Raw genomic sequence first — 26,857 nt, 5'->3', positions numbered from 1 at the left:
CTACGGAGATGACTATTGCTCGGCAACAGGGTGATGAAGTTATTCCAGGAAGTGTGAAAGCTTCTGAGTCTTCACACCTGAGATTTGTGACATTCTTCATGCAGCAGCAAAAACAGCGCTGTTACACGTCTGTCACACAAACACATTCACACACACAATGTTAATGGAAATTAAACAAAACCTAATCTGATGTTCAGTCTTAAAGTCACGTTTTTGTGAAATCTAAAGCTGCTGCACAATCATTTTGTTTGCTTTCAGTCCAATTTGTCTTTAAACATCAACATACCTCCAAGCTCGATTGTTTGTTCGGCACATTTTTTAACAATATTATATATATATATATATATATAGTATTTTGCTTGTTTCGAGTAAAAAAAACTACACTTTTAGGTCAAGTTTTGACAAATGTCGATGCACATTTACAGTGTGATACTTGATGTCTAACATTCTTCCTTATGGTCGAGTCTAACCCTCACGTACAAACACACACCGAAACAAAATCCACCATCACAAGACATGAAAATCACTTCCATGAACACACAGCTCACTGCCAGAGTAGTAGAAAGTATGTTTAGTTTAGTGCTTCACATGAGAGATTTCTGTATTTGGGGCTCAATTTGCAAAAAATGTGACGTCACGTATTTCTGTGCACCAATCAGGGTTCAGCAACATTTGTTGATTTGATGTGGTTTGATCAAATCTGATCAAACCACACCCACACAGTCCTGATGAAGTAGATTTGTTTTTGAGTGTTGAACTCTCAATAAACCTAAATAATTCTGTCAAAACCAGTGAACAAAACCAGTATACATTAGAAATATATATATATAGGGGTGTTAATATGTTTCTCTTTTTACTGCATTAAGGCCTTATCAAAATTAAAAAAATATTGATTCATGCTAATATAAGTCAAAACAATGTGACAAATGTTGCAGGATGGACAAGAGTAAAGACACAACTCCACAATGTGTGCTGAATCTGCACAACCTACATGACCCCCACACCATCCAACTAAAGAAGATGAAAGATACTGAGTCAAAACTACGTTTGCAGCCTCCAAAAAAATCAAATTAAAATCAGATCATCTTGACTTGATTTGTGATTTCTTTAGCCAAAACCGTCCATCTGTTCATTAACGACAGTGAGCTTCCTGTTATAGACTGAAAACTCTCCTCTTTGTGGTTTGTCCTGCGGCCTGAACCACCAACCCCCTCCCCCCCAGTGACCGGCACCATGTGACGACCGAAGCTGAATATGTGCCGTCTTATCAGACGCTCTGCCAGTTCAAATGGCAAAATGGGGACACAATCAGCCACGTTACATCTGCAGCTTCATGCAAATCACGTAAATAACTGCCTGCATGTTGTTTGTCTTGGACGCCCAGAAGTACACGCAGATTTTGAGAAGATATTATTAGATAGAGGCACAAAGTCCACAGGGCTTTTTTGGGGCGGATTCTAAGTGAAATCCTGGTCTCTGGCAGACTGGTGGTATTACAGCGGGGAGAGCAGACGAGTCCTGGCTGGACAAAGTGGTCGTCACTATGTGGCCAAGCTTTAAAAATAGCTACAAATTCCACCGAAAAATCTGATTAGAAACCAAAGTTTTGGCTTAAATTCTGCATCCTGACTTCAGTGAGAGGGCCACGGCCATTAAATCACCCTGTTTGACTGAAAGCTGACAGTAATACAGCTGTCATAGTGTACTACTGAATGTTAATGTGTTTAGGGTTTTTTTTTTCTTTCGTGTTAAATGGATAACATAATCTGTCCCATATGGTGGATGTTTTAATCCAAAGCTCTCCTCCATCTCTAGTTTGAATCAAAGTCTGACCCCGCACTACGGTCAGAGTCATTTCTACACACTGATATTTACTGTAGGGGTAAAATACATGGTCCTACACTCTAATCTAGTGTTTATGTAGCTTTATGTGGTGTTTTGTTGTGTAAAAAGTGCAAAATAAACTTTGAAATTCAAAAATGTTCATGCTGCTTTTCAAGATCTGTCTAAATCTGTGTTTTGTGTTTGATAAATTCTTACCACTTCAGGTAGCAGCTTGGTGGCCAGGTCGTGGATGGCCTTACCCAGAATGCACAAGGAGGACAGGATGAAAATCACTCCCAAGATAACACAGGCTCTGCGGAGGAAAAGACAGGTCACTAACAACACATATTACAGTTCCAACTAGGATTGTGTGAACCGATTGACAGCCCTGATACTCCTCAGCTGTCAATACAAATGCTCTTTTAGCACCATTAAGTGGCAGCAGAGAGGAAATTACAACTATCTCCCTCAGGTTTCTTCTCCAGCAGACATTTGGCCCTCGATTCTGATACAACAGTCTACCCCGATGATGAAAACCAGATCAATAAGGAAAATGTGGAAAGTGGTAAAGCCAGGATTTTAGAAATACTGAGCTCATGATTAATCAGGGTTATCTCAGCTTAAAACATTTAGGAAAAAGCCTGTTACAGACTGCAGGTGTGGGTTTAGGTGGGTATTTAGGAGGCAGGGAGGGCGTCTGATGACAGATACAAATGGGTTGCATTAAAGGCAATGTATTGGTATATGTAGTATTCAGTGTTTTTGGGCGCTTGATCCATACTAAGAGCTAAAAGTCAGGATATCTCGGAGTTAGACCATTCTTATTGGAAGTATAATATTAAACTGTGTAAAGATATAACGTAAACGCTTGCTCTGGTGCCGTCATCACAATTCACATTTAGTGCCTTTTTATCTAGCACCATCGGTCAGGTCAAATTGTTAGTACTAATTAGCATATATTAGCATGCTAACATCCTACACTAACATTAGCATTGTCTTTGTGAGCTTGTGAGCGTGTTGCTTGCATTAGGATTCAGCTCACTGCACCACTGCACCTTTAAACACATCTTGACAGAACTGCTAGCATGCACACAAATTTTGGATCAAAAACTGATAAAAACACATTTTCCTGTGACCCTATAAATAATCCTGAATGACAGATAATTGTGCTACACTGATGTACAGAGCGAAGACTTATTTGGAAGCAGCAGATGTCCTTTTAAAACCTTTATCCAATTAACAAAGTCTAGAGGGAGATAAAAACACAATTGGGCATATGCCCCGGTCATGCATGGCTACCAGTGCGTGTTCAATTCTGAAGGCTGCTCTCGAGCCACTCTGTGTCCTGGGTTTTGACCGGATGAGGTAACCAAGGAAACACCCAGCATCCCTTTTGGAAGTCAACAGCAGGACACACACACACACACACACACACACACACACACACACACACACACAAACACACACATATACCCACAAACGTACACACACACCATGGGAGCTCTCAATCCCCTCTAACAGGCCCCCTGATGTTTCCAGCACACAGTGGATGTAAAAATGACACCATATCTGCACTGATGTTGCCTCTACAACAAACAACAAACAAAAAGACCAGCAGAAATACAGTTTTCAATTCATCCATCACATCACAGATGTATGACTTTACTTTATAATATTAACGTCAGCATCTCATTCAAACCTTTTCCACAGTCGTGTGAATAAAGGGGGTTCTGTTTTCAAAAAAGGCTACACATTTCACTGGGAACAAAAGCTAATATGTCTTGTTTTGACATCTCAAGCTTGTTACCGTGGCAACCGGTCTGTACCTGAGCATCACTATTCAGCCACATCTCCTCTATCAAATACAGACAGATAAAATAATTAAGAAGAATAACGTAAATTCCCTGGTTGTGCGTCAGTAGTTTTTTGTCAGTCTGTGACAAAAGAACTACTATACGTAAACACATGGGCACATACAGTACATGTCTTTGTCTGTATGTTTGTGTGTGTAGGTGTTTTAGTTTAGCTTTTTTCTGTGTTTTAACCGCATGAATATATCTGTGTGCATACAGCTGTGTGGGTCTGTGTGTGTGTGTGTGTGTGTGATCCAGGAGGAAGCCTCTTGGTGAAGCCAATTACTGGCTGAGCGGCTCCCTGAACTTTGTCCGAATTCTCCAATTAGCCGCTGAAGTGACATAACGAAGGCTGCAGTCAAAAAGTGACATTGTGTGGATGTTTTAATGCGAAGATTTAACACTCTTGTATATATCTATCAAGAATGTAGCTGATCAACAGACAGCCGTTTATTGATGTGCCCTGCTGACGAGAGCATTGAGACAGGAAATCAAAGCGAGCTCTTCAGATTCTGCCTGGTTCTTAAACTCTGCTGCAGTGAGTTTGTCCCTTTAGACCAAGAATGATCTCATTCAGTGAAATCATTCAGGTGTTGTTGGGAGATACAGTCGCTCTCTCTGAAGCACATTCATGCTTAAAACACTTAAACATACTGACTAATCTATGTCATAGGTGATTTTCATCATCCTTTAAGTGGAAAATGAGAACTGTTCGCTTTACTAAGACAGTTTGTTATACGAATAGAAAAGCTTTATTTTTGATTATTTTTTATTTTTGTGTATTTTTCAAAACTGCAAGAGCTTATTTTGTTTTGTTTACATTGGAAGTGAGTGAGGGGCAAATAAAAGAAAATGTTACTGATTGAAGATTGAGAATCAGTTTTTAGAATATATGAACTAACGACATTTAATTAAAAAACAATACCAACTTTAACACTAACAGTGCCAATTACTAAAACAAATTACATTAAAGCAAGTCTATGTTATTTGGGATTAAAACATTTATTCTAATTCATAAGCAATGACATACAGCCTCTCTTGTTCAACACTCAGGGTTTACTGCGACTGCCTTACTGGGTCTGGTGAGACTTGTAGCTATTGTTAGCAGGTTGTGACTTTATGACTCTTCTCTACTTTTACTACACTACATTTACCTTTACTATTATTTTAATATAGTGGCTCAAACTCCCAAAACATTGACGATCAGATTGAATGTTTTTATTTTCTTCATGCTGCTAACTATTGTCTGAAACATGTCAGATATTAGAATCAAATGTCTGTTTCTGCCTCATCTCCAGAGGACGTGATCTCGTCTGTCATCTCTACAGCAATTAGCAGTCGCTCCTCTGTGTGTGTGTGTGTGTGTGTGTGTACAGACAGATTCACTGTATGAATCTACCAGATGCTCCGACAATAAGGACTTTCTTTCATCTGATTCATTCAAGAACAGATGCTTTTGTTTTGGTTGACTTTCGTTTGCAGTGTATCCTCTCATTAATGATTGAAGGCTCGTCTGAACAGAGCAGGAATAAAGTGACAGACAGCCGAATTACACTCTTCTTTTTTCCCCTCTCGCTCAGTCACCTGCTTGCTGCCAGCACCGTGCCCATTCAACAGGCTCTGAAAAGCCCACCTGACCTCCACACACACACCCCATTCTCAGCCAGGTACAGATAAGATGTGAGGCGCTCCTCTGTGATCGGTCCCAGCGGGCCGAGGCTGACAGAGCTGAAGAGACACACTGTCTGACACACTCCTCTACAGGACAAAGCAGACCACACACACTCACACACTCACACATTAGACGCTTTGGACACATTTGAATGGATTCCATCACCTTTCTGGATTTGTTTGGTCCTCATAGATGGAATTGAACCATCTGGACAAGCTGAAACAAAGGCTCAAAAAACTGCAAAATAACAATATACCAAAATAAAGCTATCAAAACAACGCTTTTTCTTCCTGAACACTGATTTAAAAACAGCAAAACCTATAAACAGAACACCAGGTAATTCAATGTTATAATATCCTTGTTGTGGCAACACTAATTAAAACTCTCAAAACTACAATTTCTTCGATCATTTGTCCTCAATTGTACATCATATGTGATCAGTTTAATTTGGATGGCTACTCACTTATTGTAAGACAGTACATTTGTGTGATCCATCACATCATTAGCACATAATTTTAGTAGTTTTGATGCTTAAAGTTTTTTAGTAAATATAATCCCAAAACTAAAAGTGATTTCAACTTGATTTTAAACCAGGTCTGATCTGGGTGACAGGTGTTTGTACTTACATGTACTCGCGGTGTGCTGAGTGCACAGCTGCAGCGTTGCTGTACCGCCACAGTACAATGACGGAGGACAACACATCCAGCGTAGCATCAAACTGCGTACAGAAAACAAAAAGCACATGTTTTACATTCTCTTAACGACAGCATGCAGTGTTGGCCATCACAGCTTTAGTGAAGTGGAGGCTTAACGGTCGACTTACGGCAAATCCAAAAGCTGAAGCACTGTGGCGCATGATGGAAACAGCTGGAAAGAAAACAGAGAAAGAGAGACTGAACAACAAGTAACACTGGAGCGTTTGTTCTCATTGATATTTACTCAAAACATATTCACAGTTGGAGAAAAATCAATACATCCTTCCATCCATCTTTGATCACCACTTCTTCCTATAAATACTCACAGACATGGATTATTCTGCATATCATGTTACATAAATGTTATGACAAAGTTTCCTGCTGTAATGCTCCTTGTGAAGCTCTCAAGAGATGTGTTATATCTCTGTGTGCAGACATTAAAAACACCAAGATAAAAGCCGCTGTCTGTGTACATGAACAAATAAAGGGAGCCAAATAAAACACGTCAATCAGGAGAATCCCTCATTGGCTGGGTCCTCTCCTGTTTACCTGCACCGATGGATGATTATCACACATGTCCAGAGGTACATTCTCGTGAGGAATTGCATTTATAGTTTGTATAAGTTTGTTCAGCAAACCTGCCACACCGGATAAGCTGTATTTTGTTGACTGAAGTAATATAGTTATCACCATATTATGTGCCAAAACCAGACCCGGATGATAGTGAGCTGTAGATGTTGTTGACAACAAACACCGAGCCAGAACCACTGGGTGTAATCATCCGCCTGCAGTGAGGAGAGAGGTGAGGAGAGACAAAGGAGAGAAAGATGCAGATAGATGGAGGGGAGGAATCCTCTCCTCTCCTCGCAGGTTTATTTTTAGCAAAACTCACTGGGGGCCAGTAACTCGCCTCAGCCCTGCATACAGAAACACAGCACTGTGTGCTATCTCATTCTCTGTGCTTCTCCTTTCTTTCTGCTGCAAGATGATCAAAATCATGATTTCTTCCTTCTGCTATCACCCCCCCTTTCCCCTTTTCCTATCCTCCCTCACTCTTTCAAGCTCCCCTCTTCTTAATCTTCTGTTCTTCTCTTCCTGTTATTGTTTCATCAACATTCAGCAGCTCTCTCTGGGCTGAAGGTGCAATCATCCATTTCCCCAGACCAAAATGAAAACAGGAATGAATGTTGCCTCCATATGCTTTTGCAAACACTTAAGCACACACGGACAACCCTGGAATACAAATGAGTAGGTGGGATTTTTTACGATACCAGAGATCTGCAGAGATGCAGCATGGAAGCAGCCTCAAAACAATCCACAACAACAACTTTTGGTCATTTTAGTAAAAAGTAACATCCGAGCAGGTTCTCTTCTTCTCTCCAGCCTCAACACACAAAGTAACTCTCTGATGTTTGATTTTGAAAAAGAGACGAAACCACAAAACCTGTTTTGCTGCTGGATCTATTTCATAGGGCTGATTATTTGTCACCGAAGGACTTTGAATTCATAACAATATACGAGTTAAAAGGCGACAGTTAGTACAGTCTGCTAACTCATGCACGTCGTCATCCCTTCGAGCTTTAGTATGCAGCTCTACTCAACATAATATTCACTGAATTCAGAACTGTCAAGGCTAAAACCATTTTAACTGGTTAAAGAGTCTGTTTCAGTGAGGTTAGACTGGCACAGATTTACCCTGATGATGCTGACAGCTGTGTCACACCACATTGTCCAAAGTGCTTAACAATTATGTTACATAACTCCCAAAAATGGAAAAACACACTGAAATATGATTTTTTCATTGCTCTGTCCACATTTTTCCTTTTTTTTAAAGCAGCAAAAGCCAATAATAGTCTGCACAATCACACCCAACTAATACATTATGTGTAAAGCTTTGGCTCTAAATGTTAAAATGTTTTTTTGGGGTTGTTTGTCTGATTAACTATCATTACATGGTGTACCTATACATCAACTAGTGTACACTGTATGCAACATATGCAATACAAATAGATCAAATGATGTATAGGAAGGTTAATCTCCTCTCTAAACATCTAGGGTGGAGATGTTATTTAAACCCTGTGTGTCCCAGCTTTCAGTCTGGGAACAGATGTATGAAACAGCAAATAGGAGCTGACAGCTGTTCAAATGAAGGTAAATAAGGAACGAGGGACTGTGTAGACATGCGTCTGCCAAAGTTGACATAAGAAGGAAAAAGTAACAGGTGCCTTCTCTTAGTTGTGCCTTTGACACATCAACTGAGGTGAGCATGTATGTATAAGCACATTAAAGCACACAGCAGAGCTTTTATATGACATACAACTTTACTCCAAGACCTAAATTCCCCAGACAGATGAAAAAACTTCAGTCGTTTCCCATTTTTACACTATTTATTACAACTCATTTGGGATGGAAACCCCACAGATCTGCCAGTAATATCATGAGCCTGTGGTCCAAACCCAGAAACTCACGCTCCTCCCTTATACCCTCTTTCCTTCTTTCTTCTCCTCCTACCTCCTTCATTAGGAGCAGAAAGAAAAAAGAAAGAAATTGTGTGTAAATGAATCTGCTGCGGCTCTGCAGTCGTAAAAGCTGCGATGGCTAATTGGCTCCCAAGAAAGCTGGGTGTATGTCAGCGGGGACGGAGCTCCAGCATCGCATCAGGCTATCACACACACACACACACACACACACACACACACACAAGCACGAGGTCTCCCCCCTCCTCCCTCCTCCCTCCTCCCTCCTCGTCACATCTGACAAGAGAAGCAGGAGAACAGAAGATGAAACACCATCCAAGCTCTGCCGGTTTATTGGCTGTTGCTGGAGCTGCGTTATGCATATCAGTGAAACACTTTGCTGTCAAGGTTGTTTTTACAGTTGGTTGACTGATGGTGTTTGTCTCAGTGTGTCGGTGTAGCGATGCACACGCCTTGTTATTAAAACAGCCGCGAGAGCCTCGATTGCTCGATCACTCATTCAACTCAGTTCTAATCTAATTTCAGTCTAGGAAGGATTGCAGACAAGAAAACACGAGCTGGAGGGGAAATTCTCCTAAAGTCAAACTCTGACAACAAATCTGCTTCAGTTTTAACCAAAAGTGGTTGCTGTGCAGTCAGCTGAGGGTTCTCACACACAACCTGCTTCAGAAACATGTTTGTCTGGAACATTTCACACTAAATCAAATGATAAAACAGATTTTTGTGCCATATACTGTCAATATGTTGCAGGTGTAGCTTAGCTTAGCACCAACACTAGAAGCAGGGGGAAACAGCTAGCCTGGCTCAGTCCAAATTCTGAAAAAATGTATCTGACAGCACCTCTAAATCTCACTAATTAATGTTATTTCCTGGTTGAAGTGTAAAAACACGTGCTGATACGTGGGAGTTATGAGGTGGAACAGGCACTATGCTAATCGCCTCATATTTACCAAATGGTATTGATCTTCTCGTCTAACTCTAGGCAACAAATGTTAAACTTCTTCCTTAACTAAAGTACAGCCAGTTGAGTTAGGAATCTCTATCAATACATTTTACTGTTAAAAGCCACTTCTCTTCCAGTTTAAACCCTTTTTCTTTCTCTATAGATAAACTGGCACCAGCCAATGGGACCATAACCTAAAATATGTGTTGAAATGATAAGTGACAGTAAAACCTCTCATATAGGAACTGTCCCATATTGTCTTTACCATAGACCTAAATCTGCACCTGTCCACCCACAATAAAATTCACACACAGATATGCTAAAGAAGGAGTCTTTATCATGTTTGAGTAATGCAAATATTTTACAGGGTATGTTACCCAGTGACTATCGTTCTGTCAACATGTAAAGCTGACGGGGGAACAGCAGCGGGTGGTGATGACTGCACTGTACGGCCCCTTCATACCCAGTATACAAATACCACATCTCAGTTGTTGAAATTCTTTCATTTCGACCTTTTGTGATCAGCGTGGCTTTAAGGAATAGTTTGACATTCGTCGGATGAGCAGACTCTGCTCTACTGTCTGTATGTTAAATATGAATTTAAATATTAAATATGTTAGTTTAGCATGAAAACTGCTAGCAGAAGGAACAGCTAGCCTGTCTCTTTCCGCCTACCACTAGGCTCATTAATTAAAAAAATAAAGTGTAAAAATGTTTCTTTCTTTAAACTATTTCTTGGCAAACTCACAACACCCAGCCGCTAGTTACCAAGAAACAGTTAGAGGGTGTAAGTCCCACCACAACTTGATGTTTTCACGTTGTTGTTAAGGGTTAAGGGATGGCCGCCTGGCTGTAGTATAAGCATATCTCCTAAAATGTTGAACTATTCCTTTACTAAGAAAGCTCAAAGATGATCATTTATCGTTTATGAATCTGCCTGCTGTGTGGTCATTTTCAGCTTCATTAATAATGGATAGTTATACAAGTGTACTAGTACGTAATTCTTTCCATTTGCTTTCACTCTGTGTGCTTTCTGAATTTCTTCCTTTAAAATATGTTTTATTTGCTCTAGATTACTATGTCACCTTATGGAGGCAGCTCCATACATGTGAAGTACAGAGCTAACAAACATAAAGGAGGATACGGTGTGTTGCTAAAAGATGGTACAGGACTCGCACCCAGTCTTTGCACGGTACAAATGTTCCTGTTTACAACGGGACTCTGCTGAGGACACACTTTACATTCAGTACACATTGGCTTATTTCCAAAGAGAACGGTTTAATGAGTGAACACGCAACTGGAGCCTAGGACTGTTTGCTACTAAATGTTCATTTTAAATACAGCGTCAATCAAACAAGATGCTCCAGGTACAACAAAGAGAAGGTGGAAATATCAGATAAAATTAAAGCAAGGGCGACAGGGACGTTTACAACAGTTTTTCACCACAACAAAAACTTCTGCTGCTGAACTGTGTGGAACGGCATTCTCCAATTTACAATGAATGAACCTCTTTCAGGGTGGAATGTATTGAGCACATGGTTTCAGCAACTTAACACACACGACAAAGAAGGAAGCTGTAAGACAGGCCTGTCCTGTTGCTCTACACTCGTTTCCTTATCAGAACAGGAAGTGGGCAAAATGTTTGAAACAACACTGAACTCAGGAAGAGGGTCTGATTACCAAAACAAAATACTCCAACAGCTTACTGGGTCGCCCCTCACCCAAGCAGTTAACTTTTAACTCTATGCAGCAACAAATCGAATTCCAATTTTTTTAATTACGTCCTCAAACAAGACTCCAATTAATTATTGAACCGTTGAATTTTCCTCAGTCCTGTCTGTTTTTCTCCAGAGAGCGTCAAAATCGAAATAAAACAATTATGTGTTTGTAATGACACGGGCCCAGTGCAACTGCAAGTCAGATCGCTGTTTACTGGAATCACTGCTGCTACATCGACCTCATTCATCTCTTCCTCCACTCATTTCTGCAGCTGATTTGCAAGCAGCGCCATGTTTCATTTAAGAGTAAGAGCAGGCGAGATGTGACAGCCGAGGGCTACCACTGCAGGACTATATAGATGTGATAAAACTGCCTAATGAAGAACACCCTGCATGAACAGATTTTCACATTTATTCTCAAAAACATTGAAAAACAAGCCATCTTTTCTAGCTTTCTTCATTGCTAGTCAGCAACACAGGAAACTCTCATATCTATGCACATCTGCAAACCACTGTTGAGGTGATCAGCCACACTGCAGCAGAGCTTGTCCTCTTTAGTTATGCATCTGTCAAGCACCGATCAGCATTTACTGCAGAGGAGGAAGAGGCATCCGTTGAATATCGCAGTGTGTGATGGTGACAGATGTCCCAAAAAAGACTCACAAAGTCTGTGATATTTGAATCATCAAAACTCATCAACTCAAAACACCGGTGGTCACATATTCCTTTTCTACATTGCTCCACGTCTGTCAAATGTCTAAATAATCTGCAGGTTTCTCTAAAATGTGCCTCCTAATCCAATTTCACTAATTGAAAAACATGGTGAAACATTACCTGAATTAGATCTGCAAAGTGAGTCACTTCTATCCCAAATTAGACAGAGAGAGAGAGAGAGAGAGAGAGAGAGAGAGAGAGAGAGAGAGAAACCTTTGACATGCAGAGAAAAGGAAAATAAAGATAGGAAAGTCTGAGAGACAGTCAGTAATCATCCCTGCTTCTTCTCAATCTCACAGACTGAGTCATCGTATCCATGCAGGGGTCTCAGCCTTTTTCTTCTGAGGTTCGACAGAAAGAAAACACAGAAGCTTACGACAAGGGCAGGCGCTCAAACTCTTCTAAAAGAGTTAAAACTTTAGTAACAGCAGCGGGGCTCCAGGTTGAGTTCACACTACTGACACCAAAAAAACTTCTGTGTAACTGAGAGAAATTTTCATTTGAAGTAAGAGAGGTAGGAGGCTAAAGGTTTAAGGGGGAATGAAACAGGATCTTGGCATGAAGTGTGGACTGTGAGAGCAGCTTGTTCGTGTCAATTACTTGTCCTTCATGTTGTCTGTTGTCAAATACTGTTGTTTAATCAGGCTGTTGGGTGTCACAGTGATCAGCAGGGTGTCACATTAATTAACAACCTGTCCTTCAACTGAAGGACCGAACAACAGGTTCAGTTTTTTTGCGTAGAGGACTTTGTTTCTTGCACACAAATGTAAAAAGCATCAGCTCTTGTGAGACTGAAAGAAAAGTCCACCTAGAGGAGGGTTACTCACTGAAAGCGGCGACGGCCAGGACGATGGTGATCGCTATGGACACCCAGGACACCCACAGAGCTTTCTTCCGATAACTCTGTGCTTCGTGAGGCTTCAGGCGCATGCTGCTTTCTAGAAGACCTGCAGACAACAACACAGGGCACAGATATAACTCTCTGCTTTTAAAAAGACCAGTGTGTAGAAGTCAGTGGCTGAAAAAAATGTACAGCATACGCAAACGCCCCTATCTAGAGCCATTGTTTGGTTTGTCCCTTCTGGGCCACTATAGAAACATGGCTGTTCAAAATGGCTGACTCCATGGGAGGTGGCCTGCAGCGTCTGAAGATATAAAAGCTTCATTCTAAAGGTAAACATAATGATTCCTATTTTCAGGTGATTATACACAAATGAAAACATATCTTTGAATATTATATTACAATAAATCCTCTTAAAATGTTACACACTGGACCTTTAAGCTCAGTTTCCACATTCAGTGAATTTACATGTATATATTATTGTAATACCAAACTGACACGCATTAAGCTGACTCATATTATATGATTTACCACAGCATTACAAATGGAGGAGGAAGGGATTATTTGTGACTGTACTAGTGTGAGATTAGCTGTAATCTGTTACTGATAATTACCAGTAATAACTGTTAATAATGCATAAATCACATTATATGTGTTATATAGTTCCTACGGCTGAGTACAGCGGAGGCTGATATAACGTCATTAGCTACATCATAAATCAAAGCTTTGGACAGATTACAATTTTGAGTCAATGACGGCAATAAATTAAAGTTATAGGGTCATAAAAGTGATTGCAATTCATCCTGAGGGGGAAATGAGTGCCTGAACCAAATTTCTTGGCAATCCATCCAAAAATGGTCAAGACAGTTGACTCAAAATCACAAACGTTAACCTGTTGGTGTCGACAGGATTCATCATCTAGGGATCATGAATGTCTGTGTACATTGTCATGACAATCCATCCAGTAGTTGATGAGATATTTCAGTCTGAACCAGGTTTAGAGGAGAAATGTCTCTTTGGTGGAACTGCTAACAACTCATAGACATCTGAGTGTGTTTTGTAAGGGGTCAAAAACATCCATAGTTTAAACTTTGAAGAGAAACTTAATATTAAATCCACTTTTTTTTTAGTTAGTAAATGATATGTACAGTCACTGTTACTTTACCCTGCTCCCTAGTAATTCAACCATCCATACAGTTTTCACTTTGGTTAAGACCATGAACCTAAGAGGCTTGAATATGTTTGACTTTTCCATTCAAAAATATCACACTAACAGGATTACAGGACTGTTATGTAGAAATACTGTACGAGCAGATTGTTCTGATCTCCTGTTCGCACCCTTAATCACTTTCAGGATTGAGTCTTTAAAAATGCATCATCCCATTACACTAGTCACCTCCAGAGACCCATATTTCAAAATACTGCCCACATTAACATTAAGTGTATTTTAATTTAATATCTAACTACTTAGGAGTGTGCACAGGAAAGAGCTAGAAACAAAAGTACACCTTCTTCTGTATTATATTTAAGATGTGGAACACCTGCCATTGTTTAAATGGCTGCCTCTGGTTTTCACTGTTTCCCAAAGGCAATCCACTAATTTATTCACAAACCTGTAAACACGGCACAGTACTGTGTGTCTAACAGAATGAGGACATGCATAATCTGCGTTTCATTTCCAACCAGCTCTGTAAATAATTGATCATATTGACCAGATCATCAAGGTGTCAGTCATCAGAAATATCGCCTCTTTCCCGCAGATATTAAGTCTGATTTATGCGCAATGTGGAACATTTGAGGGCAATTTATAGAAAATAGAAGAGCAGCTTTTGTCATTATAGTTGAATGAATACAAGTGTAAACAGATTTCCATACATACAGTACAGTATAACAAATATTGGGATTCTCTCCACGGCATTACGCACAGTGTGCGCCCTGGCGACGGCGCGTCCGGTGAATCCTAAACTTTCAACCTCGTTCATATCGCCTACCTCGGTCCTCTATGCTGTCTGTTATCTTCATCTCCTGGTCCATCTTGAAACCCTCTCCCTGACTTTCTGTGTTGAGCTGCTGCTGCTGCTGCTGCTGCTGGGAGCCCGCCTGTTCGCACTGCCCGTTCACGGCCGTGGGGTCCACTGCATCAGGGTCCGGGACGGCGGTGGAGTCTGGCGGTGTGGAGTCCGTCATCTTCTCGGCGGGGTTGCGGTTCCAATGAGGCACTCCAAAAATGTCACACCTGGGCGAGAAGTGCAGGCTTTCAACCGGGGGAGAGACCCAGAGGTGGAGAGGGAGGGAGGGAGGGGGAGACTCCTCGCAGGGCTGCGGGTCCAGTTGCGCCAAACTGCACACTGTGAGGCGAAACAGGACCGGAAATTAGGAGATGTGGACTTCAAAACAAACGCCTGTTTGTCACCTGAAAGAGATACAATGACAAAATGTTTATTTATTTTTTTCGAATAGACAATAAATTTGAGCCTTTTGGATGTTTTTCTTTTCTTTTTGCATTTAATTTCTGTGCTTTAATGATCATCTTAGAGTCAAAAATGACCTTCTGTTACCCAACACGCTGGCTAATTAACACTGTACTGTACTTTTTACTTACAATTGGCTCTAGCTACCTCGACCAGTAACAACAGGAAAATGCTGCTTGCACTTTAATTTTTAGATGGCTACATCCACCACTGCACTACACACAAAAATCCTTATATTCATTATATCATTATATTTATAAAACAATAAATTGAAGTAATTTAGTGTAAAAATGCGGAATGCAGAGCGTTCACATGTCCATTTATATTGTTGTATGTGTGCTTTTACTAATAAAACATCTTAAATTCAAGTTAAAGTGTGCACAGTTGAGGACATGGACTGGATGTTTATTTTGAAGGTGGCAACCGGTACTAGTGTGTGTGTGTGTGTGTGTGTGTGTGTGTGTGTGTGTGTGTGTGCAGTCTGAACCAGCGGTACAACACAATATTCACAACAGGCTCCAATTCGCGACGTCGTGAAATGAGCCACACCTGGACTCTAATTACTGACTCCGGTGGAGTTCACGAGACCTGTGCTCGCGCTGGGTTGCTGCTGGTGCGCCGCGCGCTCATCTGTCCCGTGAGGGCTGAGCGTGCAGGCAGACTGGACCCCTTTCTCACCTGTCACGTACACTGCTTTAAAGATATTATAGTAATCACACATTAAGGTTAATTCCTGACTTGTGTGCAACCACACACACACACACACACACACACACACACACACACACACACACACACACACACACACACACACACACAAAAACACAGATTAATAATCCACAGTGGGCGCGTGAGGGCACCAACCATTTAAATCTTATATTTGAAGAGTGTGGGGTGTGGCGAAGTACGCTTTTGGTTGGAATACTTTATCACGTTACACTGGGGAAAGTAACGTGACCCAGGTAACGACTTGCTAAGACTCACACAACTCTTGACAGGAATATTAAATGTTGAGGAACACATAATAATAATAAAATATAATTAATTTAATATTAATGTAGAGTTAATATTTATTCACACACACTCTACTACAGTACAGCACACACCCTGCAAACAAATAAAGGCTTTTTAAAATCAAGTTATATGTATAAATTGTACTCTACCAACTCAGGCCAGTCAACTTAGTCTTCAAAAAATAATGAAAGTACAATAATTAGTATTTCATGTGAGTAACAGTGTTTTATTCTAGTATCGAGTATAAACAATATGACTGATAGAGGAATAGCTGCAGTTTATATGTTGTGGAGTACTGTTGTTTAATCAGGCTGTTGGGTGTCACATTAATTAACAAACCTATAACCTATAATATAAAGACACAACTGATTTATTAGCAGCTGTTAAAGTTGGAAGTCCAGAGGTGAAGTATTGGAAATGAAGTATCTAATGCTGCTAAAAGACTAAGCAGAAGTTTTGAAGATGTGGGATCGATCTTTGCCCAAATCTTTGAATTTTGAAGTAAACTCTTTAAATAAAAAGAGCTCTGAGAAATACAAACAATAGAAGATTAATCAGAAGTCATGAGGTTGTCTGTCTGATTTCCTCATGACGCTCAGTGAATTTTGTAGTCCAACACTCAAAGCCTATAGCCACAGGCTGCAATAAACAGAGACAGCAAGTTGACAGCAGCCTTCAAAACTGAGTGAATCACCTGAGGGTCAAACCAACAACCTCCTTTCTACGAGCTTTTGGTCTTTTGTTTGGACACCAGTCTTGACAATGTAAGAACTTGAGGTATAATATCATTGTCGGACAGTTAAAACTGGTTTTACTCCTTTAAAAACCTCAAACCTCAAGGATTCCAGGCGGTCCTTGAACACACTCTGCTGTTGGGTCGATGACATTTAGATTCAGTTTTTGACTCTGTTTCATCTTTCATCTGCACGTTTTAGGACGAGTGTTTATTGGGACCGGTCCAAGGCACATCGTGGATGGATTACCTCGATAAAGAATCAGTAGAATCTGAACTTTTACTGGAATGTGAAGCTGTGACAGTTTTTTTTTTTTTTGAAGTTGGAAGAGATTTATGATGCATGATGCTAATAAATGGCACAACTAATACAGATACACGAGTGTCTCTGTCGCCTGCTGTAGCAAGTCATGTGTTGTCTTTTTCAGACAAGATTTGTGCGCTGGTTCTTTTTTGCTTTTGGCCTTTGGGCTTTCTGTGAAGTTGCCTTTGTACTTGAAACTTCTCTCTGAGCGCTGTTAAGTCTTCACTACAAAATTCATTAGGCCTTACCCACTAACTCCGAGCAGTCTTCACCTTGGCCGACTGTATCGGACAGTCGAACTCAGAGGTTTTCTCCTTTAGACAGCAGCCTTAAAATTGAGTGCTTGAATTGAGGATCAAATCCACAACCTCGACACTTCTACACAGTGACTTATCATCCTGAGCTGAATAGACTAGAGGTACTAGAGCTTTCCTCCTTAGAGCTTTTCAACTCTTTGCGTTGGACAGCAGCCTTCAAAACTGAGAGATCCGCCTTAGGACTGAACTCACAATCTCTCAAACCCTGCACGGCTCCCTGTTGAGGGAGCTTAGAGCTTTTGTCAGTCTTCAAAGTGTAAGAACTTGAGGATCAAACACAAGGCCTCGAAAGTTTTCAACAGTGAGCTATTGGGTTGGAGACACTTGAAATCTGTTTCTTTTTAATCAGTTTCTTTTCATGCCTTTATTTGATAGAGGCAGGTCAACACAGACAGGACGACATGCAAGCAAAGGGCTGGAGGTTGGAGCCGTACTGCACCTTTAACAAGCCCCAACTAGCTAACCCCAGTGGATTAATTACATTAGAGACTATTATTTCTTGTGGTACAAGTTTTAAAGAGAAAAATAATTAATAAATGTGCATCTGAGGCATTATCTAATGCTACCTTTTGGTGCCTTTAGGAGAAATCTACAAAATAGACTAGAATAGTCGTAAAATTATGACATTTTCTTTCCACTAGTCTGAAGAAGCAAAATAGCCCAAAATCTCAACCAGTACATTAAAGTTTTTGCCCGAAGAGTGTCTTGCAATGCACAGACTCTGAAAGAAACAGGGGTAAAAATAAGGTACATTTGTGGACTAATTTGGTGACTCAGTTGTCGTGCTCATGTCTTTCCATATTATACTTCACTATGATCTGTACAAAGTCCTATTTTATTGCTGTAACACATCAATTTGTGACATTAATGTACTTCAAAAGACACATAAGATCAGTCTCATCTCTCACTGTGAGTGTTAATGAGGCAGCCTTGTCTGGCTGAATAATCTATTGATGATAAGATGTCACCTGGAGTCTGTCCCCACCACTATACTACACTCTGGATCATGTCTAAAGTCTGCTATAATGATTGTACCAAATAGTATAACAATGTAGGATTAAAATAAAAACTGCAACTTAAATACAACTTTGATTTGTAAGGGCTCTTCACAGTATTACAGTAGTCAATTGTGACCCCTAGTGGCTAATCTGGATATTTCAACCCTCATTGTTGAATATGTTTACTACTAATAACTACAATAAAAAAAAACACTATTAGTGGCTAAAGTTAAACTACTAAAAACAATCTGATAAAATAAAATATTTTACTGTGGACACAATATTATCCGACGCAGCATCAATAAAGTGTAGCCACAATTAGGACCGTGTGGACCTCCGACCACTGGGGGCGCTGTCCAGAAACCAGACAACCGGTTTTAAATCTGCTTCGGCTGCTCATTTCGTCCTTCCGGTGCCCCCATAGCCCCACTCCCTCCCGATGCTAACACCGTCGGGCTTGGCTGTGGGAGCGTAATGGCGGTGCACCGGGGACCCTCCACGAAATGGCTCTTCACCCGGGAGCAGCTCGAAGACACGCCGTCTCGACGCTGCGGGATCGAGGCCGACAGGGAGCTCTCTTACCGGCAGCAGGCCGCCAACTTAATCCAAGACATAGGCCAGAGACTCAACGTGTATCCTTGTGAAACTCAAAGGCTGTCGGACGGGTTAGCCGGAGTTAGCTTATAGAAAGGCCGGGTATGGCCGAGCTTCTTCCACTTCACGTATTAACTCTTGAAGCGGGCTTGAAATGTTTCTTCTCGACACTCTGAGTCCTCTCCGATAAGATTGTGTCTTTAAATCCGCTGCTTTGATGTTTGTATTCAGCGTGCTGCAAGTGTCGAGGCCTGCTTGGTAGCTTAGCCATTGTTTTGTCTCCTCAGGCTGTGGGGTCTATTGTTAGCTTTGTGTCTGATGATATCAGGGATAAATGTTACTGCCACCAGCTGTACGTGGGATTTAAATCCAATAGTGTGTTGTAAAGTAACTAATCAACCTAAAATGTAGGAGAGGTTTAATGACTTCGTGTGGTTTTACTTACAGGATGCACGTTTTCCACTCAACGCTAGCTCGATGCTAATGTGCCAAGGTTTCTGCACTGAAGCTGTAACACTCATTTTAATCTCTCACTGTGTTTTTATTCCTTAACTGTACACCCAGCTCTCAACTGATTATCAACACTGCTATAGTTTATATGCACAGGTTTTATATGATTCACTCCTTCACCAAATTCCATAGAAATGTAAGTACCACTGCAGTGTTGGTTGATATTTGGGCTAATTACTGGTGCTACTGACTGAAAACTGACCCAGGTTTTTTTTTTTTTTTTTTTTTTCTTTCTCCACAGATAATTTCCCAGACTACGTTGTTCCTGGCTGCTAAAGTAGAGGAGCAGCCCAGGAAGCTGGAGCATGTCATTAAAATAGCCCATGCCTGCGTTAACCCACAAGAGCCTGCCCTAGACACTAAAGGCAACGTAAGTAAACTATGACTACTGGAGTAGATTTTGGTTTTTTTTTCATGAAGTTACAATGACATTATGTGATATTCTTCTTTATATGGACTCATTTTGACTTTCCTGAGTCTGTTTTAAGGATGTAAAAGGACGTCACCATGACTCCAGGAAATTATGTTGGACGTTTTCCAGAGTTTTCTGAGGTTTAATTGACTAAACGATACATTAATTGATAAATCACAAAACAATTGGTCGTTAAATAATTGTCAGTTTCACCCCTAAACTGTAGCGTTTGTCTGAGGGATATAAAGTGATTCTGCAGGTAAGATTTGGGTATAACAGACCACAGACCCTTTTCACAGCAGCCATTTTCACATGCAATAAGTAGGGTAAGCACAGGTGTGACCAGTGAAACTAATTCAGGCTCTCTGTTACATTCAGGGTGCAGTCAGTGATAGTTTCATACAGTTGGTAGCTTTCCCTTCGTATGCGCACGCAGGTTTTTGCCATTCAGAGAGAAAGCACATGTGAAGTGGTTTGAAGTCCTTGAATTAAAGGGTGTCTTACACAAAGCTACTTTTACATCACAATGCTCAAAGGCACAGGAGTACCCTCTTCAGAACCTGGTTCTGCAGGACTGCTGATGAGGAGTTGAATCATCAATATATAGTTGTTGGAAAGCAGATTTAAAAGTGTTGATTGATCTTTTTCAGGCATTCCAGCAGCAGGCACAAGAGCTTGTAGCACTGGAAACAATAGTGCTGCAAACGTTGGGTGAGTGCGATTAAAGCTTCAGTACTCCACATACTCTATTTAGTTATTTCTGTGTGTTGAACTACTTTACTCTTCCTGAAGTCAGTCAATGTTATTTCTGTGGAAGTTGGTATTTTTGCATATTTACCAGACTGTTAAATACAACAGGTTTTTATAAAATATATAAATAGGTTTGTCTTTCAGTTCCTTTTTTTACAAACGTCATTCACAATAAGTTCTGCTGACATCGTGCTCGCACCAGTGGCTGATCATCTTCATTTGTTGTCTTGATTGCAGGTTTTGAAATTACAGTTGATCATCCACACACAGATGTTGTGAGGTGTTCCCAGCTAGTGCGAGGTACAACCGTATTTCTCAGCTCTTCTCACTTTCTGTTACTTCTAGACAACTGTGTTCAGAATAGAAAATCAGTCATTCACTCTAAAGTAAAGGCTTTAAATTGCCCGCCCCCTTTTTTTACAACTCAATTTTATGCTGTAATTTGGTTTAAAAAAAGCAGTTTTTCTTAGTGCTGGTCCCATTTTGGAGCATATCTTTTCATCTATGCAGCCTCATTAATGTTTCCAAGCATCAGCTCTTGGGTTCTAAAATGAACTTTCTTCTTCTTTTACAGCAAGCAAGGATTTGGCACAGACTTCCTATTTCATGGCTACCAACAGGTTATTATCCTGTTCCCATTATTGCACTGTAATGGCACACTATAGCTTCCTGTCCTGCAGGGCCCCCCTTCCTGTGTCCAACGCCCTGTTTGCGCCTGAATCCTGGGAACCCCCAACGTGGGGAAGTACAGGCCAGGCTGCTGTGTGCGGTGTATTGTACAAGGGCTCTGTGTTGGCACATAGGGGTTGAATGCACAATGTGGAGTGTAGTGGTGCTGTCTACCTCTCAAGGTTGTTTGGTACGGAGTGCATATGTCTAAGAAAAAAAAAACTCGAACGGTAGCCTGAATATAGATTGCCACTAAAGATTCTTAAACTTATAGAGTGCTTTGGTAAGTATAGTTTACAGTTCTTTTTAAATTTTTTATTTTTTGCACATTTTTCACCCCAAACGAGCTAACAACGAAGCACCAAACTATACTGCAAACTGATCTCAGAAATATAACATAGCTGTATGATACATTTTGTAAGGTAGGGTTAAACTCTTTTTAAATAGCAAATATTGGGGCAGAAATGTTTTCAAGATTTAAATTCACTGAGCTCCTAATTTTGCTATTTATTGTGCTGCTTTTGTGTATTTCAGTAACTGACTTTTGAGGTGTTTATTTCACTTGTTTTACAGAGACTGCTAGTTTGATATGCAAGTGTGGGAGATTGATGTTCCCAGCAGATGATGGTAGACCTGATCTTTACAGTGATTTTTTCTTAATTTTAGTTCATGCACAAAGAATGAAGTCTAGATTAAACTAGTGAATGTACTAACGTTAATAATTGAGAGATCATATTCATCATAATTACATTGTTTTTTTCCCTACCTGTAAGGGGCGAATACAATATGTTGTCAAAGAGTGTAGCTGGAGGGGGGGATAGACAGTAGAAGAGAAGGTTACTTGCATATAATAATGCACAATATATCACAAATGAGGCACTGTTACAGGTGTTATACGTCGATATGTCACAGCTGACTAAAAGTTACCATTTTAATGTCACAAGATAAGTTATGTATTTGAGCTCCATATTTTTGCATGGGCTGATATAAAGTCTAGACAATTTAGTTAACTATATGTACACAAATTGAATTATAACACATTTAAATTACATAAAATGACAACATGTGATTCTGAGATGCGCAATGTTTTAGTCTTAATACACGAAAGACAGTTTGCAGTGTAGTTTGGGATTCAGGGTGCAGAGAAAATTAACCGTAGAAAACCTAAAGCCTGATCGCCCAACATCAGTGTTTCTCAGTCTTAAGCTTCCCGTGTTTGACTCATTGTACACTAATACAAGTAGTGTGTAAATTTCTGTTTAATTTGCTTGTGTAGGAGTAGAGATTTCCTGAAAATATGGAGATTGAGAAACACTGTTAATGTTTTATAGTTTCCCCCTTTTATATTAAAATCCAAACAGTAATTGGCCTAATACAGGTTCAATATATCTACATTTAAAACTGTAAATGTCCCATTCAAACATTTAGGAACATGTCCTAACAAACGTAGGTTTTCTTAGATGTTCCAGGTCTATAAGGTAAGGCGGTGTGTATGTGATGTGAAAAATATTTGGGTTTGATTGCTTTAAACTTCTATTAAATGCAATTAATGTTTCTATTATTTTCTAAAATGCAAAATATGTGTATTCGTATAAAAGCCCTTCAGCTCACGGTTCTATCTTTCTCTCTCTGTTTTTTTCTTGTCTCCTCCTGCAGTTTGCACCTCACCACCTTCTGCTTGCAGTACAGGCCCACAGTCGTCGCGTGTGTCTGCATCCACCTGGCCTGTAAGTGGTCCAACTGGGAGATCCCTGTGTCTACAGATGGCAAGCATTGGTGGGAGTACGTGGACCGCACCGTAACGTTACAGCTGCTGGATGGTAAAGGCTTCTGTCACTAGTTCAATGTTCTCCTGGGCTTGTGTATCATAACATTTGTGTTACAGTCAGAAAAAAGCTTGATGCTTGATTTTGAGGGAGGGGACGCTAGGGTCGCTTTTTTAAAATTTTTTTTTTTTACTAATAAGTCAAAAGTTCTTTTCCCAAACCCAACCTGAAGGTACCTGCTAATTAAATATATCTAGCGGCTGTTTAAGTTAATAGCTGCTCCCTCCACTGAATCTCAATGGGGCTGAATTTGGACTCCGTCAGAGTATTTCAGATCAGCATAAGAGACGGATTACATTAGACTTAATAGAACAGAGAGCTTTTCATGTACTTAAGCTTCAGGCTCGTGGCTGCCTCCTCTAGCCACGAGGGGAACATCTAGGCCAACGGTAAATGGGAAACAGGAATGTAGAGCTGAAACAATAAATTGATTAATTGTTGTTATACAGAGTTGAAAATGTGAGAAATTGCTGCCATTTTATTTGATGTGATTGTAAACTGAAAATCTTTGGTTCTGAAATTGTTTTTCATATAATAGTTTCTGATACCAAATAATGAATCAAGAAAAGATGAAATAATAATAATAATAATGGTTGGATGCAGGTCTCCAAAATACAATTGTTCCTCTTTTTGTGAACTTGATATTAGATCAACAGTAACACCTTTAAATCTATAGATAGTCGAACAAATATGGCTTTATTATGCAGGTAGAAAGACAAAGCAGCTGTCCCTGGTCTCCTCGACTGACTGCTTTATCATATGCAGTTAATATATTGCAGTCTCGGTCATAATCCTTCCCTGTCAGCAAATTGTATCATAATCATGTGTTAAACAGCCTTCGGTATGGAGAGATGATCACTGACATTATCGTCTTCTGTTTTCAGAGCTCACACATGAGTTCCTTCAGATCCTGGAGAAGACGCCCAGCAGGCTGAAGAGGATACGAAACTGGAGGGTAAGTCCATAAATTAATGAAACTATATGAACGCAGTACAAGACGATATGGTACAGATTCAGACAAATGAAGCCTCAGTATCTAATGTTGAATGTGTTTGTGGTTTTTAGGCTATTCAAGCAGCAAAGAAGCCAAAGACAGAGGGCCCATCAGTGGACAGTGCCTTCCAGGGGACGTCCTTAGACGGCCTTCCTGGTGTCACCAACTCCTTCTTCCCCTCCACCTCCTCATCAGACTCCTCAGACATGCCCTCCCTCAACAACATCGCAGTCCCCTTTGGTTCCTACCAGCCACTGAGCGACCAGTCAAAGTCCTGCGGCTACGAGCAGTTCTCTGAGCCTCACCCATCAGACTTCACACTGGTGAAACACGAACACAAAGCTGCAGGCGGGTCGAGTAAACAGCAGCCGCTCGCTACAAATGCCGCCACTTTTTCACGGCCGCAGAAAGTTTTGACTCTGGAGAAGTACAGAGAGAAACATGCGGCGGAGCTGGCCATGCAGAACGGTATAAAGGATGAGGCGGGCACAGACATGTACACGCCTCCTCCAGCTCTCTCCTCACACCACCACAAGAAACGCTCTCAGCCACAGCAGGCCGGCCAGTCTGGTGACGGCAGGAGAGAAAAGTCCAGCTCTAAAAAGTCTCGGCAGCCTCCCTCTTTCGAGAACGGCTCCGCTACTAGCGAGGAGCTCAAGATGAGAATCAAAGTTTCATCAGAGCGTCACGGAGGCTCAGAGCAGGGCGGGACTCTGCCTGGAAAGGACAAGCACAAAGAGCACAGTGGCCACCGTCACTCGAAACACGGCCACTCGCACGCTTACTCCCTCAGCGGGAACGGCAGGGGGACAATAGACAACCAATCCTTATCTCTACGAGCCCCCAGCGGCCACGACGTGAGCTCCTCCGGCTCGTCTCGTAAGAGGCCTCACTCTGACGCCGGAAACCACAACCACCACCACTCGTCCAAGAGCCGGAGCTCCAAAGGAAGCCTCGGCTCGTCCCACTACTCGTCAGAGAGCGCCCAGAGGATGATGGAGCACCACGGCCACGACGGAACCAACGGCCTGCTGACCTCCAACGGCCAACACACCGACTACAAAGACACTTTTGACATGCTGGACTCTTTACTAAGTGCCCAAGGAATGAACTTGTAACCCCCGGAGAGTCCACAGTGTTGTCTAGAATAAGGTATTACCATGTTTAATAGAATTTTAAAAAATGAATTTATTTGTCTTAAGTTATCTGAATTCTGCATCGCCCTCAGTCGTGTCTACACACTGATCATTGATGATTCTCGTTGAGCTGTCAAATGTAAAATTATATGCATAGAGCTGTGTACTACTAGCTTGCAACAAAAACAAACCACGAGAAATTTGAAGAATGAGGCTGGAAAAATGGGATTTTAAACGTTCTTTAACGCGAGCTGACATGATTTTAATGTGCATGTTTTCAGTCACAAAAGGGAAGACATAGCTAGTGTTCGCAGCCATTGTGACAGTTTACAGACAGTTAATGTTTTTTTTTTTTTTTTTGTATGTTAAAGACATTTTGTTCCACTAAAAATCTCAGGTCTTGAACTTTTTTGATATAAGAACGAATCTTCCTCTGTTTGGGTTTATTACCTGTATCTGTGGAGATGTATCACCTCGTCCATTTGTTGACGAAGAGGGCAGAACTTTAGCATCTGTCTTAGGAAACATGGTCTGCTTATATTTCAAAGAGTGCATCAATAGTTCCAAAAAACAATACAAATGTGAGGCCGACTCCATTTGCTGTCTATTTGCTGTCTATTGGGATTTCCAAGGCCGCACCTGAACTTAATGTGCAGACTCATTATAGAGCTACAAATGAAGTTTACGTTACATCTGCTGTGAAAGTGCATTTAAGATATATCGGCTAAAATTGCAAAAAGGCCTCGTGATTGTACTTCGTCAATCGCTATTCAGTATGATAAATGTTATTAACTATCAGAAAATACAGATCTCTAAAATAAGATTGTGTATATAGGACTGTAGTTCAGATCTAAATCTGTTGGTTTATTGCATCAGTCCAAACCTTTCTCCATTCAGTGTATCATGAGATCTAAAGCAGACTGTATTGATGAACATATCCTCGATTTGTGTATTGGGAGCCCAAATAAAGGTGTAAAAGTGACTTTTCTTTTCCCACATTACAGTGAATTTCTCTTCTAAAGTGTCTTGATGAGAAACCAGAAACATTGATTTTACCCTTTGTTGGTTACATTTGGTTGGGGAGGGACACCTTTCTGCAAAGTGATGTTGAACTTAACAAGCAAACCTTTTAAACAGGAGTTGGTCTCCAAGGTTTTAGAGTTTGTTTCACTTCTGAAAGCTACGTTTTGTATTGAAAGGGCTGCAACTAAAGAACTTTAGTCTAAAAATGTAAGCAAATACTGGAAATTAGATTTTTCTTTTTTTTACATTGATTAATTGACTCAGTAGTTTTTACTAGGGCTTTCAACTTCAATTCACTTTCTTCCTCTGTGTACAATAGATTACAATAACTTTACAAAAACCCAGAGATGATTGATTGCAACAATGGAC

At 40.6% G+C, this 26,857-nt stretch overlaps 2 protein-coding genes across 9 annotated transcripts in view; one reads left to right on the top strand and one right to left on the bottom strand.

Moving 5' to 3' along the window:
* LOC127378827 (transmembrane protein 163) overlaps positions 1 to 15,292 on the bottom strand; it is a 28,328-nt gene extending 13,036 nt beyond the window's left edge. The window contains exons 1-5 of the mRNA XM_051428109.1: positions 14,729 to 15,292; positions 12,724 to 12,843; positions 6,173 to 6,216; positions 5,976 to 6,067; positions 2,041 to 2,137 (exon numbers count right to left, since the gene is read on the bottom strand). Of these exons, the coding sequence (XP_051284069.1) occupies positions 2,041 to 2,137; positions 5,976 to 6,067; positions 6,173 to 6,216; positions 12,724 to 12,843; positions 14,729 to 14,924 (549 nt within the window). The 5' untranslated portion in view covers positions 14,925 to 15,292. The remainder of the gene's footprint in view (positions 1 to 2,040; positions 2,138 to 5,975; positions 6,068 to 6,172; positions 6,217 to 12,723; positions 12,844 to 14,728) is intronic.
* Positions 15,293 to 18,975: 3,683 nt separating this feature from the next.
* On the top strand, positions 18,976 to 26,447 carry LOC127378602 (cyclin-T2). 8 transcript variants are annotated; one of them, XM_051427612.1, is made up of 9 exons: positions 18,976 to 19,206; positions 19,733 to 19,814; positions 19,920 to 20,048; positions 20,741 to 20,801; positions 21,078 to 21,140; positions 21,415 to 21,460; positions 23,166 to 23,329; positions 24,220 to 24,290; positions 24,401 to 26,447. In XM_051427612.1, the coding sequence occupies exons 1-9, from the start codon at positions 19,049 to 19,051 to the stop codon at positions 25,445 to 25,447; spliced, it is 1,821 nt and encodes a 606-aa protein (XP_051283572.1). In that variant the 5' UTR covers positions 18,976 to 19,048; the 3' UTR covers positions 25,448 to 26,447. The 8 variants fall into 8 exon arrangements, 5 of the variants coding, with proteins under 5 accessions (XP_051283572.1, XP_051283576.1, XP_051283575.1 ...); XR_007888107.1 differs by lacking the exons at positions 24,220 to 24,290; positions 24,401 to 26,447 and adding an exon at positions 22,083 to 22,136 and having other exon boundaries at positions 21,415 to 21,792; positions 23,166 to 23,304; XM_051427616.1 differs by lacking the exons at positions 24,220 to 24,290; positions 24,401 to 26,447 and adding an exon at positions 22,083 to 22,136 and having other exon boundaries at positions 23,166 to 23,304.
* Positions 26,448 to 26,857: the final 410 nt, after the last annotated feature.

Source organism: Dicentrarchus labrax, unplaced genomic scaffold (genome assembly GCF_905237075.1).
Source record: "Dicentrarchus labrax unplaced genomic scaffold, dlabrax2021, whole genome shotgun sequence".
NCBI classification, from domain to species: Eukaryota; Metazoa; Chordata; class Actinopteri; family Moronidae; genus Dicentrarchus; species Dicentrarchus labrax.
This window is presented reverse-complemented; position numbering and strand designations above follow the sequence as displayed.

Excerpts from the sequence above, each read along its gene's own strand:
- LOC127378602 (XM_051427612.1), top strand. The coding sequence starts at position 19,049 with ATGGCGGTGCACCGGGGACCCTCCACGAAATGGCTCTTCACCCGGGAG. Across the intron at positions 19,207-19,732 it reads ATAGGCCAGAGACTCAACGT|CTCTCAACTGATTATCAACA; the intron begins GTATCCTTGTGA and ends CTGTACACCCAG. Across the intron at positions 23,330-24,219 it reads AACGTTACAGCTGCTGGATG|AGCTCACACATGAGTTCCTT; the intron begins GTAAAGGCTTCT and ends TTCTGTTTTCAG.